The 19,737-nt window shown below is 38.9% G+C and overlaps 2 protein-coding genes across 5 annotated transcripts; one reads left to right on the top strand and one right to left on the bottom strand.

Annotated features, from left to right (window-relative positions):
• Positions 1-170: 170 nt before the first annotated feature.
• Positions 171-4,399, bottom strand: etsrp (ETS1-related protein). 2 transcript variants are annotated; one of them, XM_027005273.3, is made up of 8 exons: positions 4,262-4,399; positions 3,885-3,966; positions 2,774-2,884; positions 2,532-2,606; positions 1,677-1,868; positions 1,173-1,412; positions 968-1,086; positions 171-776 (listed from the first exon to the last, which is right to left on the bottom strand). In XM_027005273.3, exons 2-8 carry the CDS (start codon positions 3,964-3,966, stop codon positions 504-506), a joined length of 1,092 nt encoding a protein of 363 aa, XP_026861074.1. In that variant the 5' UTR covers positions 4,262-4,399; the 3' UTR covers positions 171-503. The 2 variants fall into 2 exon arrangements, with proteins under 2 accessions (XP_026861074.1, XP_081572602.1); XM_081716476.1 differs by having other exon boundaries at positions 2,774-2,851.
• Positions 4,400-6,582: 2,183 nt separating this feature from the next.
• fli1rs (Fli-1 proto-oncogene, ETS transcription factor-related sequence) lies at positions 6,583-19,660 on the top strand. Of its 3 annotated transcripts, none has more exons than XM_027005329.3 (9): positions 6,583-6,738; positions 13,085-13,296; positions 13,832-14,001; positions 15,335-15,538; positions 15,833-15,904; positions 16,660-16,728; positions 17,385-17,447; positions 17,548-17,595; positions 18,697-19,660. In XM_027005329.3, the coding sequence occupies exons 1-9, from the start codon at positions 6,721-6,723 to the stop codon at positions 19,218-19,220; spliced, it is 1,380 nt and encodes a 459-aa protein (XP_026861130.2). In that variant the 5' UTR covers positions 6,583-6,720; the 3' UTR covers positions 19,221-19,660. The 3 variants fall into 3 exon arrangements, with proteins under 3 accessions (XP_026861130.2, XP_081572561.1, XP_026861129.2); XM_081716435.1 differs by lacking the exon at positions 6,583-6,738 and adding an exon at positions 6,841-6,992; XM_027005328.3 differs by lacking the exon at positions 6,583-6,738 and adding an exon at positions 6,999-7,275.
• The last annotated feature ends 77 nt before the right edge of the window (positions 19,661-19,737 follow it).

Below are 19,737 nucleotides of genomic sequence, written 5' to 3'. Positions count from 1 at the left end.
TATTGATATTTTGATTTTATACCACGATTTATTTACAATAGTTCACAATCTGATGCTGAAACAGCAAATTAGTACAAAGTACAAACTGTAATATTCAAAGTTCATAAAGTACATCATTTAGGTGTCTCAGTATAAAAAGAGGTAGCTAACATTTTGAAAAACATGTGGAAAAAAGTCAAATTGCATTTATTATCAACAGACACTGGATAATGCCCAGGCATCTATGTGAAATGATTTACATCAGTTTTTCATCCATATAGTGAGATACCAAAAATTGATTCCATTATTAGCAGCGCTGATGAGTTCTGCAATTAATTGTGGATGCAGACGTTTTCAAAACAATCCAAATAGATGCCCACTATCCACAGATCAAAGTCAGTTTCATAGGTTCTTGAGATGCAAAATCCCTTGAGCCTCTTGGGATACAAAATCCCTAGAATCCCAAATAAGTCCTTCAATAATATTTCCTTTTCTGGTAAAGCGCTGTGAAGGTTCCTACCCTTCTAATGTGGCCACAGATCACCTGTGTCTTCTGACTTTGCAGCAACTGTTAATCTTGGTGAGGCTGTGTTGGATGGTGAGATGTTCATACTGGCCAAGACCTCCTGGGCACTCTTCCCAAGCATACCCTGAACATCACAAACAAAGCGATAGACATAGCGCTTCCCGGCTGTTTTGTGGATGATGTTCTTGTGGTAGTAGTAACGGAGGCCACGACTCAGCTTCTCATAGTTCATTTTAGGCTTGTTCTTGCATTGGCCCCAACGCTTGGCTACCTGTTAAATGACAAGCAAAATGGTGAGCATAAGTCAGCTGTTGCAATATCAACAACAAAAAAACAAAATGTCAGCAATGTATAAATGTAGAGCTAGTGTAAAGTTCATGATCATTATGGGCTCTTTCTTGAGCATTCGCTTACTTTGAGAGGTGCATTAGCTGCAGGCTAGAATTGTGAACACTTCCTTACCTCTGCAGGGTCAGACATCTTGAATTCCCAGCCATCTCCTGTCCAGCTGATAAAGTTATGGCATGCAGAGTCAAGCAGAAGCTCCAACAGGAACTGCCATAGCTGAATAGGCCCAGATCCTGTAAAAGAATGACCCATTACAAGATGCCAATGACAAAATTAGATATCCATTTTTAGGCTATCCTTAACTCTAAAAAAATCAAACCTGGGTAAGCAGACATCCCTGCCAGCTCACCCTCCCTGTCTGATCTCTGAGAGGGTGCAGTACGCCGCTTGGCCACACGGGGGCAGAAGGTTTCTGAAGGCTGAGGAACAGGGGATGAGGAAGAGGGAGGTTGCCCCAGCAACGCACTGTAGTAGCTGGTGGAAGAGTAATCTGACCAGTAAGGTGAGGGTCTGCTTTGTGCTTCTGTTTCGAACAAACCATAAGTCCTCTCTGCATCACCTGCACCACAAAGACAAAGAAGATTGTTAAATATGAATGAGTTACACACGATGAATACTAGCATAGGTATAAATAAGTAGAATGTAACATTTAAATATTTGTAAAATTTTACTGTTGCAATGCAGCAAATTTCTAGGCACCTTCTTCAATGGCATGATGTGTTAACAGCTATCACTTGGTAAACCACTTGAGCTCAAGTTAGCTGATCAATTACCACTATTACCACTTTCAGAAGCAGACACTCAACCTGTCAGTGGTTCCTACCTGTGTGGTCTAAGGCAGATGCTGCACTGCAGCCGAGCTCTTTTGTGGGCTGGTAAATGCTACTGCCATCCACAGCAGAGCCGAATGGGCTGCTCTGGGATGGGGGACAGGGAGGCAGCAGGTTCTGGTATGTCTGAGTGCCAGACTCCTGAAAGCCTCCCTGCTGTCTCTCCGTCTCCATACCATCTGGAACTAAGAACAGAAAGGTATACTATGATACATCGATACATATACAATCCTAATTACCTATAGTGGAAGTTTCAATGGAAACTCATATCATAGCTCATGTAATATCAAAATCAAAATTCAAAATATATCTATATAGCGCTTTTTACAACAGATGTTGTCATATATGTATTTATGTAATATGTAATATCTGTGTCTATGCGGTAGTTTAAGATACAGTTTCACCATCAAGATTACTTTGGTTATCAGTGACTGTAGCAGATAGAATAGTGCTTTGCTGGCCAAGTTAGTCAATTATTCATTTAACTAATTCATAGTCATGGAACTATGATTGTTGTACTGTCAGTTTAAAATGGAAAAGGATGTGTTTAGTTCTCAATCCTATCAATGGCTAAATCTCAATGGTGCTGGAGTCTAGTCATAGCGTGGCATGGCTCATATATATTCATCTACATAAAGCTTGTAGTAAGGACTTTTACACCTTTTGTAAAGCTCTGAACCATTATGATTCATCTTGAAAGAAACTTATCAATAGGAGCACTAATCTTGGAATATCTTCATGGTGACTAGTTTGCAGTTTAAGACAATTGTATAGAGCAAAAGAGACTTTCAACACTTTTAAGAAATCCCAATGGACTGTTTTCAAATGGTTAAAAAAGTGATACCTACCATTAGTATATGCTGCCCAGCCATTAAACTCTGGATAGGAGTCTAGATGAAATAAGCCAGGATCAGTAGAATGAACTAGGAGAGGAAATTGCATAGGTGAATTCATTAATTCAGCATTAGACTGCAATGATTACACTGTTCTTTAATGCTGAGCTGGATAGAATGGGAGGCCAGGTTTAGCACTGCAACACTTGCATCTTTTCCCTGCTTTGACACAGTGAACTTCTCACTTTACTGCTCACCTTTGGAACTGTTCATGTGCTCCTTCTGCAGTTCTCCATAAGTGTCTGTGTACTGCGTTTGGGCAGGTCCTTTGCTGTCTAACAAAAAGGACAGGTCTTCACCATTGTAGTCTGTGGGTACATTATCAGAGATATCAAAATTAATCAGTTCAAGAGAAGCTATAGCCCATACTGCAAATAACCTCTGGTTCAGCCTATGTATAAGTGAAAATCAGATTTATTTATATAGTGCTTTTACAATTTGTGTGGTCAAAAAGCAGCTTTACAAATGTTTGGGTACAGATCCATAATGACCAAGTCTGTGGTGACAGTAACAAGACAAATTGTGGTGGAGGGCACTGCAAAACCAAAATGTTAAGCAGAATAGGGATTATAAAACCACTGTGACCTAAGCACCCCTTTGAACACAGTTCAGCAAAAAAAAAAAACCAAAAAAAAACCAGGACTTGTACAAATCTCAGTGAGAAAATGGAGTCATATTCGTTGTTCTGGAGCAGCCCCACCCTTTACAGCAAGCTTTCCCCCAGTCTAAACTGGGCTGGACAGGGAGGAAGCAGGCTGAGGCTCTGGGACATAGGGACGATGAAAAGGGGAGGAGAGGGGGTGCTAAATCCGTTTGAGGAGGAAGTCTGGAGGAAAGGATTAGGAAAAGAGGGAGGGAGCAGAGAGAGAAAAAAAAGGTGTATCTTTAACCTGACCACCTCTTGTTTCTGCACCCTAGTTTGGACATTCCTCACTGGGTCCACACATGTATCCTAACAGCCTCTTTTTCCTGACGAGCGATGAATTAGTGCAAGCAAACAAGATGTCAAGGTCCACTTCTGAGGGTCTTTTTTTTGACAGGGCTTCTTTGATTGTAGTTTGCAGTTGAAGGCCAGAGGAAATGTTTTGCACACAGACTCAGGAAATTTGAGAGGAGAAATACCTAAATCTAACAAAATCCAACAATCTTTTCCCACAAGGATACAGCAAATAAGAATGTTACAAATACAAGCACCTGATCAATCAGTCACATTAACAAGAAGAGTGTAAAATACAAATGTTGAGAAAGACAGCCAGAGAAACACTAGATTAAGAGTTTAAGATTTTAAATATTAAATTAGATTATTACCATATAAACTGAAGTCAAAATTTCCTGGAACCTCCTGAGTTCTGAAGTCTTCAGTATAATATGCAGCTTGATACATTTCCATCTAGGGACAATTTTTGTACATGATTTTATCATCTACAAATTTGCCTTAAACACTGGTTAAAGAATATAGCAATTAAGAAGTGATAAGTAAAGTCCAGATGAGGAATACAATCAATTTTGACAGAGTTCAGAATAGCCATTAGTTATCCATTATTTAAAAAAAAAAAAACAATTTTTTTTTTTTTTTTTTTAGAATTCTACACTAATTATGAGAGAAAGTGTCAGAAACTTACAGTTCAAAAATGTCATATATAATAAAAACATCGATTCTGCATAGAATAAAAATCTGAACTTACCTTAGATTTCGAAGGCTGGGGGTTTACTACAGGCTTGCGTGCTGCCTTAAAATTTGTTGACTGTTGGTGCGATACTCCGCTCCGTTATAAAGAGGCAGCACACGAAGGGGCGTGTCCATATATGTGCGGGTGAGTCTGCAAAGGAATGCGCTTTGCTTCGTGACTGAAGGCCCCTTTACACATCATGACGTCAGAGAGGAGTCACGAACACAGATTTTTTAGCTTTTCATTCATAAAGCAGTAAAAAAGAAAATACATAATGTGAAGTAGAATCAGTTCTAAAATACATCTTTCTTATCATTGTATATTACTTTGAAGGATCATAAAGTAATCAAACGTAACACTTATTATTATTGTTGTTTTTGTTTACATTATAATTGTAGTATCTTAACTTTAATTATTTTCAAAAGATAGACAAATGGAAGGGTGTGGGCGGGCCTTATTTCAAGATTTACCTAAACAGCATAGGCATACCGAAAATATGGGCAACACCTGGCGATGTTGTGTAACCGGAGGAGAACAGAATGAAACGTAGACTACTTAGGCCTATGAACCGACCATTTATTAAAATAACCATTCACATTTTCCCAGAGACAACAGGCCTAATTACAACACATCTATTTGCGGTCAAACAATATTGATAACATTTTGAATAAATCATTGTTCAGAGAAAAAACATTCAAACCAAACCAAAAAACAAACAAACAAACAAACAAAAAAACCCTGCTGAAATAACACTTGAATAAATCAAGCAATTTCTTTATTACTGTGTGGTCCCATCAATATTTAAATAAATGGTGTGTGCTGATACACAGAAATTATTATGAATTTAAAGCATTAGACGTGAATGTGAATTGACCTCAGATTTGACCTCAAAACATTTTAGCAGACGAATAAACAGATTATTTAAAAGTTATTACAGGCTGACTGGCAATACTGATAATACCTCAACAATGAGCAACTGAGTAAAGGAATCTAAGGAGAGAAATGCAAAGCCATACTAGACGATAGAAATGGGGCCGTTAGAACTATTTCGTCTTTAATCAGGATTACTGGTAGCCTATCTTTAAAAGCCATTCAAGAGAACAATAGCCCGTAAAATTACAAACCAAGGAGTCTTGAAATCACGGCGTGAGTGGTTTGGGTAGATAAGGCCAACCCAAGGGCCTTGTATAAACAAACACCTCTAGCCACTTTCCTCCGACGCGCAGAAAAAATACATCTGGAAAAGTTAGTTACCAGCTCGTGCACAGTGTAGAAGACACGAGTCGTGATTGAGACTCCTGTTGGCCGAAGAGGCTACAATCAGAGTCGGATTACACGAGACCACCCCACACCCCTCAACTGGGAAACCATTTGGGATACCAATTGAACCATTTGGGATACTATTGAACTTTTTCAGTGTACAAAACCTTTATGAAGACCGTATTGGACGCTGAACGATTTATATATATAATAAACAGTATTCGATATTAAAAAAGAAAATCCGTAGATTTAATTAGAATGTGTGATTTAGACTGAGATTTTTTAAACTTGGTTTCACAGTGGTGAATTAACACGCGCGGCTTTCGTGTAAGAATACGACTACTGAGTACTGCACCATTCAATTCAACACCCATGACTTAGAAATAGCCAAATAATAGCCAAGTCAGAAAGCCCTAAGGAAATTAAAAATATAATAAGTGTTTGCTGTGATTATGATGAACAATCTGTAATAACGTATAATATGACACAACTTTCCGTCAAATAATCATTTGGCGCGAAAATAATCGTTATCTGTACCCATGTAGGGATTCTTTTCGCAGTATGATGGGAAACCTTTGGCTTAAGGTGTAACTTCCTGGGTTATATTTAATGTCAATATTTTTAAAATGAAATATTTCTGAAATATACAGAACAACAAGGGCGGACTGTGAGGCGAATAAACTCTTTTAATTGTAACTCGGATAAACCAACATCTGTTAAGCGAAGACCATAGCATACATATGACTTAGTTATCATATGAGGGCTTGTAGATCTTTATCTTAAAAGCAACACATATAGAGGTGAAAATGGTTAACATTGATGCCGCTTCACTCACAAACACTCTAATTCAGCTCTAATACCTCTGTGAGACTTGAAAGCATAATTCTAATTTCAACTAGTTGATTTCAATCAAAGCACAGTAGTTTAGCAACTATACGGAAGAATTAGAGCAATATCAATTCGCAAATAAGAAAAAGAGAGCGAGAGGCTTCTGTGTGACTTCACTTCCCAATTTTAGAAAGCAGAGCTAAAAGAGAGAAAAAAAACTTGCCATCCGGTTATGGTCTAAGCGAAAATTTTGTAGCAATGGTTTGCGCCGACTGAATGCGCCTGTGCACACGAGTCGATGCGTTTCACGCGGGGATAAAGTAGCTGGGTCTGTACAGCTAAAGTACTCAATTAAACTTTCTACATGAACTATACAGAAAACTACAATGGACTGTACTATTAAGGTAGGCGTTTGATCTGGTTTATTGTCTGTTCTGAAAATGAGTAGCGAGTGCGCAGCCACCCACTGTCTCGGTTAGCTCGACTCTTTTTCTAAATGAGAGCGGCAAGGCGGTGATGCAGGTCCCCACTCTTTCCTTCTTGTACAAAATTTCCTCTTCCTTCCCGTTCGTGGTTGAATGTCGGCTCTTTAATAACACAAGAAACCACTACAACTTTTAGACTAAAACGAAATGGTGTCCAGGGCGCACAAGAAAGGGTATGCAGGAACTTGTGATTCCTTATGATTTTTTCCTTTTTCACCCTACTGTGCTAGTTACAGCAGCTGGTTAACAATCTCGATGAACAAAGTGGCTAGCAGTTTGCTAAAAATACACTATCGGGATTACCATAAGGAAGAAAAATGCAGCAAATATCAGCGTGGAAATAGTGACGATTTTTAAACATTACACTTTTATGGCGCAGAGCGCGCGTGGCAGGTGGTTCTGGCGCCATAAACTTGGAATACTATGGAAATACTGAAAAGGAACGAAATTCGTCCGGTATTTGTATTTTATTTTCAATTACTCGTATATGAGCATCATGCTGTAAAACGTCCTTCGCAATTAATAGGAGCTCTTAAAATATCTATATTTTTCTAGGCAATGCCACTGATGGGAACTGGTAAAAGCGCTTTCATGTAGGCTATATATATATATATCTATATCTATATATATATATATATATATATATATATATATATATATATATATATATATATATATATATATATATATATATATATATATATATATATATATATATTCTGTGTTTACTGTCCTCGAGCTACCCTGTTTCTTGGTTTGAATTGTTACTGCGACGTACACAATATTCAAGAAGTTTAGGGAGTATGATTTATTATGTAAAATGCAGCTCAGCAAAATACGCTAGCAGGCATTCTGCCTTTCGAATGAAAAAAAATAGACTGAAATTATTATATTTTTGAACGTTTTTGCTTTACGAAAAAAAGTGTGTATTAAGGCTATCGAATAAAATTGTTTTATATTGTTCGCTGATATTAATGAATGAAAAAGAATTATTTGTCAGTAAATAATCCAATCATTAACTATAGTGTAGTTCACATGTTTTAGATCTAAAGTAATAGGCTTGTTGAAAAAAAACCAATTTGACAATGATAATAGGACACAATACACTGTTACTAGCGCTTGTGTTGATTGCAGATAGAGGCGACTTTGGTTTAAAATGTTTTTGTATTTTTTCACCTCCATGTAATATGGTACAGTAGAATTTAAATTAAAACTAGTGTTTTAGTGTTCAGTGACACAAACTTTAGGTATCAACTGGCTGTTTTGGGGATACATATGTCAGTAAATTAAGGGAATATGATATTTTCTAAATAAATCTTCAGAAAGTACTTTTTTTGCTCATTTGAGCAGTTAAGCGTTATCTGTTCTTTCCTCATGGCGGAAAAGGTGTTTATCGGAAAACATGATTTGTGCGTATTTATATGACTACTAACTTGATTTTTTTCAGTTTTTGGAATATGATACGTTGTGTATTGGAACCATTCCTCGCTAATGTCTGTTACTCCATGGTTGACTGAGTTTTTTAAGGAATGATTTCAACAGGCAGGCACGGCCGCTTGTCAGGTGTCGTTATCTCAACTCGAACAGGCTTCCTGTCTCAAACCTCAGACTTTCCGCACACACTTCCGTTCCCTCCATGCGAATAAGGCAACAAAGACTTACAAAATTAAGACTCTGGATGTCGGCTGCCAATGCATTGTTCAACATTTCAATTAAATTTGTACAATAATCGACCAAAAACGTGCTCACACTCCACACATATCACCAACGTTCCGTGAGCCTATGCTCTGAAATGTGGGTCCTGTATCAAACCGCCACTTCTGAGCTTGTACACCGATGTTACTGATTAAAAACTTGCGAAAACCACAGTGTTTTTTGCAGCTCAAGGCGCAGCTGCATGTCTATTTGCAAAATCAGCATGGCTCAACGACAACTTCTGCTTTCTCATATCTAAACAGGCTAATGGAAGGCCAACAATCACAAGAGTAGGCCTATTTGAAAAAGTGCGGCAAGTTAACACACAAATGTCTGCATCCCTTTGAAAGGAACAGCATAACAATATGAAATAAAACTACTTAAAAACGCCCTGTAACGCCCTGTTCTCTCTCTCTCTCTCTCTCTCTCTCTCTCTCTCTCTCTCTCTCTCTCTCTCTCTCTCTCTCTCTCTCTCTCTCTCTCTAAAAATCATGTCCCATAGTTGCTACTATAAGCTCACGTTGCTCGGTTTCTCGGTGTCCAATAAGGCCTACACCATTGTATTTAACATCAATTTGTTTTCAAGCAGAAAGGGGGTGGGGGGGGGGGGTGTTTTGGGTGTCTAAATATAACCATCATGCCAAATACACCTGTACAAGCATTCATTTATGGATCAGTTTTCAGTAATCGTTGGTGGGAAAATAACTAGTGGATAAGAGGAGCCTTATTGAAATTTCAGAGCAGTGTGCATGGTAGCCAGTAGGGTAGGCACATAGCTATCCAATCCTTTTAATTATGTCTCAGTAATACATAATTTTTTTTTTGCAGTCCAAAAAAACAAGATGGAAGGTGCCCCAAATAACCATGTCTGAACTGCACCAAAACCCTGAAATTCAAAATACTGGTGCAATGTTTTGGATATTTTCCAATAGCATACTACATTTCTAAAATGCCATTAGCTACTAAAACCAATTGTGAATGTCAAACTCCACTTTTATTTTACACACGTATGTACAAAATATGACTCCACGTTACATTTTATTATTTCTATTATCTATACTTTATAAACAACAATCACATAAATAATCAGTCTTTGCTGCAGTTATCTCGCTGGTCATTGTCAAAATAATGAGTTTAGTTCACTAAGTGAGTTTATCACAAAATAATTAGTTATTGCAGTAACAATTCTAGTTGTTCTAGTTACCTAGTTATAACAATTCTATCTTATCACGGTGCCGAGCTTCACGTCGTGAAAAGGCAGACGTAACTGATTCATGTGGAATAAAACATGCATACTGGGAAAATAAGAAACAAGAAAAGCAACAATTTAAAACACAGGCAAAACCAAATCAAAAAATGCTCCGTTGTCTTCTAAATTCAGTTCTGTCATATAGCTACAACAAACGTGGAGGCATGTCCAAATATAGTGGTGGTTAATGACGTTATAACGGGGAGCATATCTCCGAAACATCAAACTTTTATAGAGTTAGTATCATACAATGGAATACAGCGGCAAATGCTCCAAAAAAACAAGTAACTATATAACTGAACTGAACTGTGGATCAATGAATAGTGGTTTTATATTTAAAATGGGCGAAATTATAAAGTGCTGGTTTCACGATAACTTGCACTGTAGTTAATTTACAAACATGCACTCTTTGAAACAAGCATGCGCTTTGATGCCTGAGCAAACGGAAAACAAATTTAAATCCCGCACAATAGCGTAAATCTTCAGTGCTGGCCAGAGTTCCTGGTAGGAGGAGAATGAGTTAAATCTTTTTAAGTTCAACCTGAATTTATTTTGCAGAACGTGTGCAAGCCGTGTTTGCTGCAGCAAGTCTGTTTAGTCCCACATAAACAGCAACAGATATGAAACTCATTGAACAGGAAGTCAGTTGTGGCATTGGTGGCTAGAGCTGAGCTAAGTATGCAAGTTCACCACACTGCGAGAGAGAGCGCGAGAAAGAGCATAGAGAGAGAACGTGTGTCTGTGTGTCCCACGTGTATGTGCATATATATATTTGTGGTCAACAGCAAGCAGAATTTAGGTACAGAAGCACAACTATTCCAGCACTAATAAAAGCCATAGACAAATGGGCCTGATGATACTTGGATAAATCCCTTTTTAGTATCTGCCAGCACTTTATTTGGAGATATGTAATCTTTTATTGTCTGTCAACTTAAGTGCAAAATAAACAGCAAAAGACAAACAAACAAAACCCAGCTAATGATCATGCAGAAGTGTGAGTTCACATCTTCTCGGCTGTAGGGAGCTTTGTTCAAGAACATCACCAAGTCCTTTTACTTATCGGTTTCTCTTGTATGCCTGTTACGGCTGTTGCAGTTACCATGTTTTTGGCTAGCCCAGCACTCATTCACGCAGGTAAGCTAGAGGGAGGGGCACGGAGGAACCAAAGCAGCCTGCAGCACAGTAACCTTTAACACAAGTTTCCCTGGCCCTTCTCATGGGGCCAGCTCACTTTCACTTCTCTTCTGGCCTGTTTTATGCCATTCAGCATGCATGTAAAACTTTACTGAAGGAGCAAGAAGTGCACTGCTTTCTGAAGTAATTGCTGGTTTGGGCACAGTGACTGGCAGGGTGAGAGTGGGGAAGTGGATCAGATGGGTGGTCTACTGGCACAGTAAGATATGATCAGAGTATAGACTGAATGAGCAGGGTAATTTGACTCTACACATGGTGATGATGTTCTTAGAGACAGAGTTACCCAAAAATGTTTGGATGTAGCACTACCCACTATTGTTATTAGAGGTTTTACTTACTAACTTACTTTTACTTTACATTTTCTTTAAAACCTTGGACTTAAATTTACTTATTAAACATTTTAAATATTTTAACATTTTATTTTTTTTAAATAACCAAGTGGTAAAACTAGTAAAATTGAATTGCTTTTGAAGTCTAAGATAATCTTTCAAATAAAATGTCAAATACTTGTTTTAAATTGGTAAGGGAAAGGCGTGGTGAAGCAATGTATCTAGTTGTACTGTGCAGTAGCACATTTCTGGAAATCACATTTCCCTTTGTTCTGTCATTAGTAATTTTTGAGTGCCTCAGACTACATATAGACAGATATAACAGCAATAGAACCAACCATAACATCAGTTTAAAAACAAAGCAAATCAACCAACATTGTTTTAATTGGTTGTGTCTAAATTGGTACCGACTGAATGAAGTTAGAGTACTTAAACATTTCATCTGTTGAGCAAGGTTGCCTTTTCCTTGGCCAGTGACCCCAGACTCCTGACACCCCCTCCTCAAAGCTTACAAAACTGTTTTTCAGCCCTGAATGACCCTCATGCCTCTCCCCTGCCCAGTTTCCTATCCCCTGGCCTGAGCCAAAAGGTTTCACTGCACATGGGGGACAGGTTTCCTGTGAGCCACCAAAAAAGCTGAGCAATGACGCATTTGAGCTCCAAAGACAATACCCAACCCCTCCAAATAACCCCATACGCATTAACACAAACACTCATGCACAAACACTCATATACATTTGAATATATAAAGCACCTCTTAAGTCTAATGTTGGCATACTAAATACCATCTTCAAAGAAACTGCAAAAAACAAAGATTTAGAACTTTTACCTCACAGACTTCACTTTGGTAACAACCTTAATTATCCATAAAACACACAAAATGTAATGAAGATTCCTTGTTAGAACTATAAATCCAGACCAGATTGATATAATAAGATTTTGTTATCCGGCCCTTAGCACAGCAAAACTGAATAATTCCATCTGGTGACACAGAACTAAAGCATTAGATTGGACCTGCTTCAAGGCACATAGTGAAACGTTATTTCAACATGAGTGTTTGGCATCTGTGAGGTAGGAGCTTCAAGTGGCAGAATTAATTAATCACCGTAGTGTCTGTTCTTTATTACTTCTTCCAGGAAGGTCTCTCCTCCATCAGAAAATCTCTTACCTGCATTGATAAACCTCACAGTGAATCAGAATAATCCTCTAACAAATGGTTTCGTACTGCAAAAATTGTTCGAGTCAGTATTGTTGGGAAGTTGAGACTACTCCCCACATTGTTCTTTGTTGAATTATAAAGACTCTCTCATACAATCCTTTGACTCAAGAGCAGGTCTTAGGCACCTTTCAGAAGGAATCCTAGCACTGCCAATCTCCCCATAACAAGCTCTGTATTCACTCATGCTAAAGATGATCAGTAGCACTGGCAGTCGAATTATCGAGTACTGCCAGTATAAGAGTGCCAACAGAATTCCCACTCTTACTTCAAATGTGCATGTTTACCGCAGTTTCTGTTAGCAGAGAATGCTAAGTGCTATTCTTGGGGGTGACTGTAGCGCTGTTTCTGAATTTCCTGTTAAGCTATTTTAAGCCAATAAATGGGCCCTGCCCAGCTAATCTCAATGACATGGAGGAATATGGTTTACTCTTAATAAGGAAAGAGACTAACAATGCCAAAATGAGCATGCTCTAAAAATTGTTTAGAAATTTTGTCCTAACATATACTGATCACACCTTTAAACCATGAATATCAGCCCAATTCAGTACCAAAGTTGTTTGTTCTTGGTATGTGTGGTAGGAAGCCCTGTCGGTGGTGAGTGAGGACCAGTCCATTTTCGAGCCAGCATTCGGCAGTGCCCAGGCCATGCACATGAAGGGAGAGATCACATCGCCAGTGCAGGGTGTGTTCCGGCAGGGGTCAGAGGAGAGCTCTGAGTCCACCGAGCCTGATTGGACAGCCACAGGGACCTCTAACCCTACAAAGAGAGCTGAACACATCAATGGAGCCAGGTGGGAGAAAACACATATCCATATGCAGTGATGATTGAATGCAGTGTGCTGTGATTCTTTAAGTAATTTAATATATACAAACATTTTAAATAATCCCTTAATGATACACTAAGAACTTATGATAACGTGTTCCTAGTCCTTCATGAGCTAGTATGTGAAGGTCTTTTATTATAGTGTTGCAGTGATAATATTACCCCTTTTGATGCATGTGGGGATTTTTTTGGAACACAACACAGCATTTTGAAAGTGGATTTGTTTTACCTGTTACTTCATTCTGTAATACACAGTAGAACTTGAATTACAAAATCTAAAATATGGCTCAACCCAGTACATGATATCAGAAACCTTGTGTGTTAGAGTATCCAAGACAACAGCATTAAATTAATTAGTATGCAAAATGTACAAAGAGAGGAAATGAATGAATACAAATAAATTAATAAATAGAAACAGAGCAATTAGAAGTCCTGGCTAAAGCAATATATAAACATGCATAACAGTTGCTGGGTGCCGTCCTGCCTTTGCAATGCTGTTCCAGTCGGCAATCTCCGGTCGAGTGCAGTGGGACAAGACGCAGCCGCCACATTAGCAGCACCGATGGAGCACAGTTGCCCTACCAGGCCTCATACCCGGAGCCACGCACAAGCCCTCAGTCTGCCACGCCACCCAGCAGCACCACTGAAGAGAAGAGGGTGATTGTTCCAGCAGGTGGGAATACTGACAACTACATCTGGATTCTCGGCCCGATCCGCCGTCACCTGAGTGCCTTGGAATTTCTTACTCAGTGTCAGGCAGGACGTTCTTTTCAGTGTCAAAAAGAGGGTAATGGGTAGCATCCCATCATGCACTACTCACAGCCCAAAGAGATTCTCAGTCACTTCTTTTATAGCTTGCTTGGTCTAAAATGCCATAAAACCACAAATTTCTTTTAGTAGATGTAACCTGATGATATGGTTTTGAAGGTCACTGAGATAAAGAAAGTTGGTTGCAAACAAACACACCAAACACACACTGCGTCACTTAGACATACAGGCAGATATTTGGTAAGCATGCCTTAACCACAGGCCCTTGCATCATAGAGGAAGTAGATGTTCTATGTGGAGCAGAGTGGCAGGTCAGTGGTACCGTGTGAGCTGTAAATGGGAGGGGCTGTTTTAAGCATGACATTCATCCATTTCCTTCATGTGCCTGTCTTCACGCTGAGTAATTTTAAGGCTTAAATTCATAATTACTTTTAATAGTAGGCCAATAACTGTATAGATTTAATTTTTATTTTATTCTACAAGATTTTAAAATAGACTTTTATTACCAGAAATAAATACAAATGCAGCAGATACATAAACATATTGCCGGAGAGGGACTCTTTACTTTTTTGTGTGATTACTAGGGATTCAGTCTCATGTAGATACATACTGAGAGGGCAGTATTGGCTGACCTCCAACAGCTCTTGGAAGATGGGAGACTGCTTTATGCCACCATATTTTCTCTCATAGGATATGTCCACTTGCAAGAGTTTCTTGGAAACATGGAAAACTATGGTTGATGTTCCTGGAATGACTGATTCATTAGGAACTGTTTAAATTGTGATGTATAGTGGACATTAGGCCATGCCACACTGACTAAGGGTTTTATTCTTACTCACACACAACAGGATACTGAATAGTCTTTCAAGGACAATGTTGACGGTTTGGTGACGTCATTTTTTAAGGACAGAAAAATGGAGTCACTGTACAGGCTGTGTCAGAGAGTGGATATCAGGTATTATTTACATGTGACTCACCAAGGCTGCTTAATAGAACTACTCTAATACTATACTCGGAAATGTCTCCACCATTAATGAGAAACACAGACAGCGTCCAAGATGGGCCAAAAGGTTAATGTCACATGCTACAGCCACAGAAAACCTTCCCAGTAAAAGGTTTCATAGCCAGGCCAACAGATTACATTTTTTTCATAGTTTTTAAAAAATCAAACATAAGTGTCTCAACATCCACTAGCTCAGAGTCTTCCTATCCTTCCTCATCATTGTTTCCTGTGTCAGATCCCGAGGTGTGGACACAGGACCATGTACGACAGTGGGTGGAGTGGGCGATTAAGGAATACAGTCTGGTGGATGTGGACGTGTCCCTGTTCCTCCCACTGGATGGCAAAGCACTCTGTAAGATGACCAAGGAAGACATGATGCGCATGACGTCTATCTATAACACAGACATCCTCATTTCACACCTCAACTACCTCCGGCAAAGTAAGATGTCTACCTGATATAGTATGGCTTAAACTTTAGCTTAAACAGCTGCCTTTATTATTTACAGATCATTAATTCTGAATCAGAATAACTTGGGTACTGAAACTAATGTTTTGATGGTCACTTTTTGTAATTTGTACAACAACCTTGGGTATGAGAAAGGTAATATATATATGAAACCTCCCAAACTGCACAGTTTTTCTGCTACATCTATAGCATGTACCAGCCACATCTGAGGCCAGAAAACCAAAGTTTTGTACAGATATATTTATACTGCTGCTGTTCATCCTGCAGGTAGTCCTACCTTCTCGTATCCAACCACCCCAACCAACACACAGCCACAACCCAGACTACAGGTTAAAGTGGGTAAGTCAGCACACATACAAAAGCCTACTGAAAATTTGCATAAAAGGCAGATACAAAGCTGAGGCATTTATTACTTTAAAAAAATGATTTTTAAAAGAATGTTCAAAGTGGCTGTTGCTCAAGCCTCTGCCTGAAGATATACCACCCTGCAGAGTTTCATTTCAGCCCTAAACTAATAATCTTAATCTGTTTATTTCTTGAGCCTCTGAATTTTATAATTTTATACATGTATTATACCATGTGTGGAGCTAATCTCTGCCTCCTTGTGATGGGTCGGGTTCCCCTGGATGAACAGTATATTTGTTCACACCATTATTATCATGAGCAAAGGTAATGAAAACCTGCACTGATTTAGAACAAGGTGCTGAGAAGTACTGTGAAAGCAGTGTCTTGAAACTCAAGAGTAACATTAATTCAAACTTTCCAAAGTCTTCTACATTTTTGCAGTTTCAGACAGGAAACAGCTGCATGGGGACAGGAAATTGGGTATGGGTACTCAGTTAGGACACAATTGGCTATTTTATGGCAAATAGATTTGACTACAACAAAAGGACACTCAACCCAAGGTACAGAGGGTCATCTTTGGTCCTCCTTGGCCTATTTTGCTGTGGGCTTTGTTCTGTCCACCGTTGTTTCTCCAGGGTCTTTAATGTAACACTTCCTTCCTCTCATGACAGACCCCATCCCCACAGCCCTCCTCTTCCTGCAAAATCTCCCTTGGTTAACTCCTCTTATCTCACTATGTCTTGGTGCAGAAAACAGCTATGAGGAGATCAGCAGAAGAAACAGTTGGTCATCAAGTGCCATGCCAGCAATTACTAAAGGTACAGCATTTCTAAAACACCCACAGAGGTCACTGGTTGTGCGCAGGTCACCTGCAATACGCAGGGGCTAGACACACCTCTTTCTGCTTTCATCTAGAAGGATGTCTAATCTAAATAATGATTTTACCAAGGTTTCAGGACGCAATATTTGGTTGCATGGGATACATTATAAATTGTACTTTTTACTAAGTTAATAAGACTTCAAAATGTGGAGAAGAGAAACTGGGTTCTTTGCCATGATCACACTGCAATTCAAGAAGTTTCAGAGATCTATCAGATGGGACAATTTGGTGACATTTTTAGAAATGGCTAGGGACAGGAGAAAAACACTGCCACAAAACCTCCTAGTAAAACAAGAATGTTTATTCCTAATATGGATTTACTCCCCTACACTTCCTCAATAGAGACAATGAAGATTAAAAACATATCAGTCATTATAGATGTCAGGTATCATGATTACAAACAGCATCAGGTATATTTAAGGAAGGCAGAGTTGATATGTTGCCCCAGTTCATCTAAATGAACAAGAATTACTAGGCATTATAGTGCAATGGCACTACAGGCATAATTGCTATGTGGACATTTTGTAGATATTTATTATGCTAACAACCAGGGGAAAAAGTACTTGCTGTTAAGGGCCTGTTGTTTGCTTACAGGTTCTCCAGTAGAGCAGCAGCACAATAGCAGGATTACAGAACCTCCACCGAGGCTCGCTCCAGGTGAACAAGACTCTACCTCAACTATTCTTATGAATACAACAGACAGGCACTTAGTTGTGAAACAAACCCATCTGAATATTAACTACTCTTTTGTTTTTAGACCCTTACCAAACACTCAGTTCACTCAGCAGCCGACTTGCAAATCCAGGTAAAGACTTTCAGATATTATACTGCCAAAAGAGGTTAGGCTATCAACTGACTGGTGAAAGTGGCATTTTATGATACATGCAATAGTTCATGAAAACCAACATGGCAAGCAGTGGAAAGGGAAAACATAGCCTCTTTCCAATGAATGTGATCTTATACTATTAACAAATGGCACATTTTACATAACAAGACAAACCCAACTTGAACCCAAAGTAATAAGGTATTCCAAAAACACCAAAATGATTTCATGGCTTAAGTTCTGAGACTAGTATGACACAACTTGTCCAGTTGTTTTTCATCCAGATCTCAAACCTATCAACACCAGACCAGAAATAGCCAAACACAGTTGGTGTATGCTGCCTTCTATTAGCTCTCACAGTCTTTTCGGTAAATGGCAGGTCAACCCACATTCTGCTCCCATGCACAACATGCACCAAGGTCACGTCACAAAAGTTGCACGAGTGCATGAGTAAAAATGGCATTTTTTTGGGCACATATATTTTTTGTTTTATTTTCACTTTATGCCACAGAGAGTTGCAGCGGTTTTGATTTTGATGACTGGTAGTGATAATATTCTTATATATTTAAGACAAAACTCTTGATCATCTAAAATCTTTATATGATCATACTGTCACTGAATTTTTAATGGATTTCATTTTGCATCACACCTGTCTGCTGTCTGTGGCCAGTGAGTTACAAGTGTGCTTCCTAAAGAAGCTATGGTGCTTACGACAAACACTGCATGCCTATGTTTGCATACTGAGCACCACCACATCCTCTCATAGTTTTAAACCTTTGGAGATTTCCAAATAGTGCAGGCTGTGTGAAGCTTATCAGAGATTTATCATCAGATGTACAAAATAACCCCAAAATAAGCAAAATGCCTGATAAACATTCTACTACCTTTTAACAACTTTTACGTTTAAAAGTTGTTAAAAGGCAGTAGAATGTTTATCAGGCATTTTGCTTATTTTTGGGTCTGATACTCTGATACTTTTTAGGTATATTTGTGCAGATTGTTATATTTTTACTTATAAAGATAATCTCTGCAGTATCAGAGGCTTTTTCATAACTGCCAGGCTTTCCCATTCACCACGTGTAGGCTCGGGTCAGATCCAGCTTTGGCAGTTCTTGCTGGAGTTGCTCTCCGACAGCTCCAACAGCAGCATCATAATGTGGGAGGGCACCAACGGTGAGTTCAAGATGACCGACCCGGACGAAGTAGCCAAGCGCTGGGGTGAGCGCAAGAGCAAGCCCAACATGAACTACGACAAGCTGAGTCGCGCACTCCGTTACTACTATGACAAGAACATCATGACCAAGGTGCATGGCAAGCGCTATGCCTATAAGTTTGACTTCCAGGGCATCTCCCAAGCACACCAGAACCATCCAACAGAGGGCAACATGATTAAATTTCCGCAGGACGTATCATATATTCAGGCTTACCATAGCCACCAGCCTAAAGTGAACTTCGTGAGCGGACACTCTGGCCCTATGCCCATGTATTCTGGGAACTATTTTGGGACACCTTCCACCTCCTGGAACTCAGCAACTGGGGTGGTGTATCCCAGCTCACCAATGCCCCGTCATCCAGGCACCCACTCGCATTTGAACTCTTATTACTAAAAGAAAGTCTGACTAACCTCTCTCAGCACCTATGGGTTTACTAACACTTCTACTAGGTTTAATTGGAGGTCACCTGTTAAGTTTCAGTAGCTAAGGAAAACCAAGTGTGAAACTGAGAGGGTCAACAAGGAGATACAATTATATACAAAGCCTATCATGTGTGGCATTGAAAACATATACTAAATACAAAAGCAAGTTTGTATCACTTGTAGAAATTACAGTCAATAAACTCTTTATTCAGATTAGATTTGTACAGCACACTGAATAATGAGCACAGTCAGTGCAAGTGTACATATTATTACATGTTGTATAAAAGGGTCTCAATATTTCTCTAATGACCACCATACCCACCTACATATTTTGCTGTTTTTGTACAGATTTGTGACTCTTACACTTCTATAAACTCTTTTTTTAAAACCAATAAACATATATCATTATCAGTTATGCTGTTCGCTTCTGAATGTTTCAAGACATTATACAAAACCTAATACTATGTAAAAACTGATCTTATTAAAAT

Source organism: Electrophorus electricus, chromosome 1 (genome assembly GCF_041902795.1).
Source record: "Electrophorus electricus isolate QZ-2024a chromosome 1, ASM4190279v1, whole genome shotgun sequence".
Classification (NCBI taxonomy): Eukaryota; Metazoa; Chordata; class Actinopteri; order Gymnotiformes; family Gymnotidae; genus Electrophorus; species Electrophorus electricus.
The sequence above is the reverse complement of the archived record's forward strand: the minus strand, read 5'-3'. Positions and strand labels throughout refer to the sequence as shown.

What these genes read in the sequence shown, in the direction of transcription:
- etsrp (XM_027005273.3), bottom strand. Translation starts at nt 3,966, where the DNA reads ATGGAAATGTATCAAGCTGCATATTATACTGAAGACTTCAGAACTCAG. An exon ending in TTTTGACTTCAGTTTATATG is followed by an intron (nt 2,885 to 3,884) that starts GTAATAATCTAA and finishes ATGTACCCACAG; the next exon opens with ACTACAATGGTGAAGACCTG. An exon ending in AGATGTCTGACCCTGCAGAG is followed by an intron (nt 777 to 967) that starts GTAAGGAAGTGT and finishes GTCATTTAACAG; the next exon opens with GTAGCCAAGCGTTGGGGCCA.
- fli1rs (XM_027005328.3), top strand. Translation starts at nt 7,243, where the DNA reads ATGGAAATACTGAAAAGGAACGAAATTCGTCCG. An exon ending in CCTCAACTACCTCCGGCAAA is followed by an intron (nt 15,539 to 15,832) that starts GTAAGATGTCTA and finishes TTCATCCTGCAG; the next exon opens with GTAGTCCTACCTTCTCGTAT. An exon ending in TCCACCGAGGCTCGCTCCAG is followed by an intron (nt 17,448 to 17,547) that starts GTGAACAAGACT and finishes TTTTGTTTTTAG; the next exon opens with ACCCTTACCAAACACTCAGT.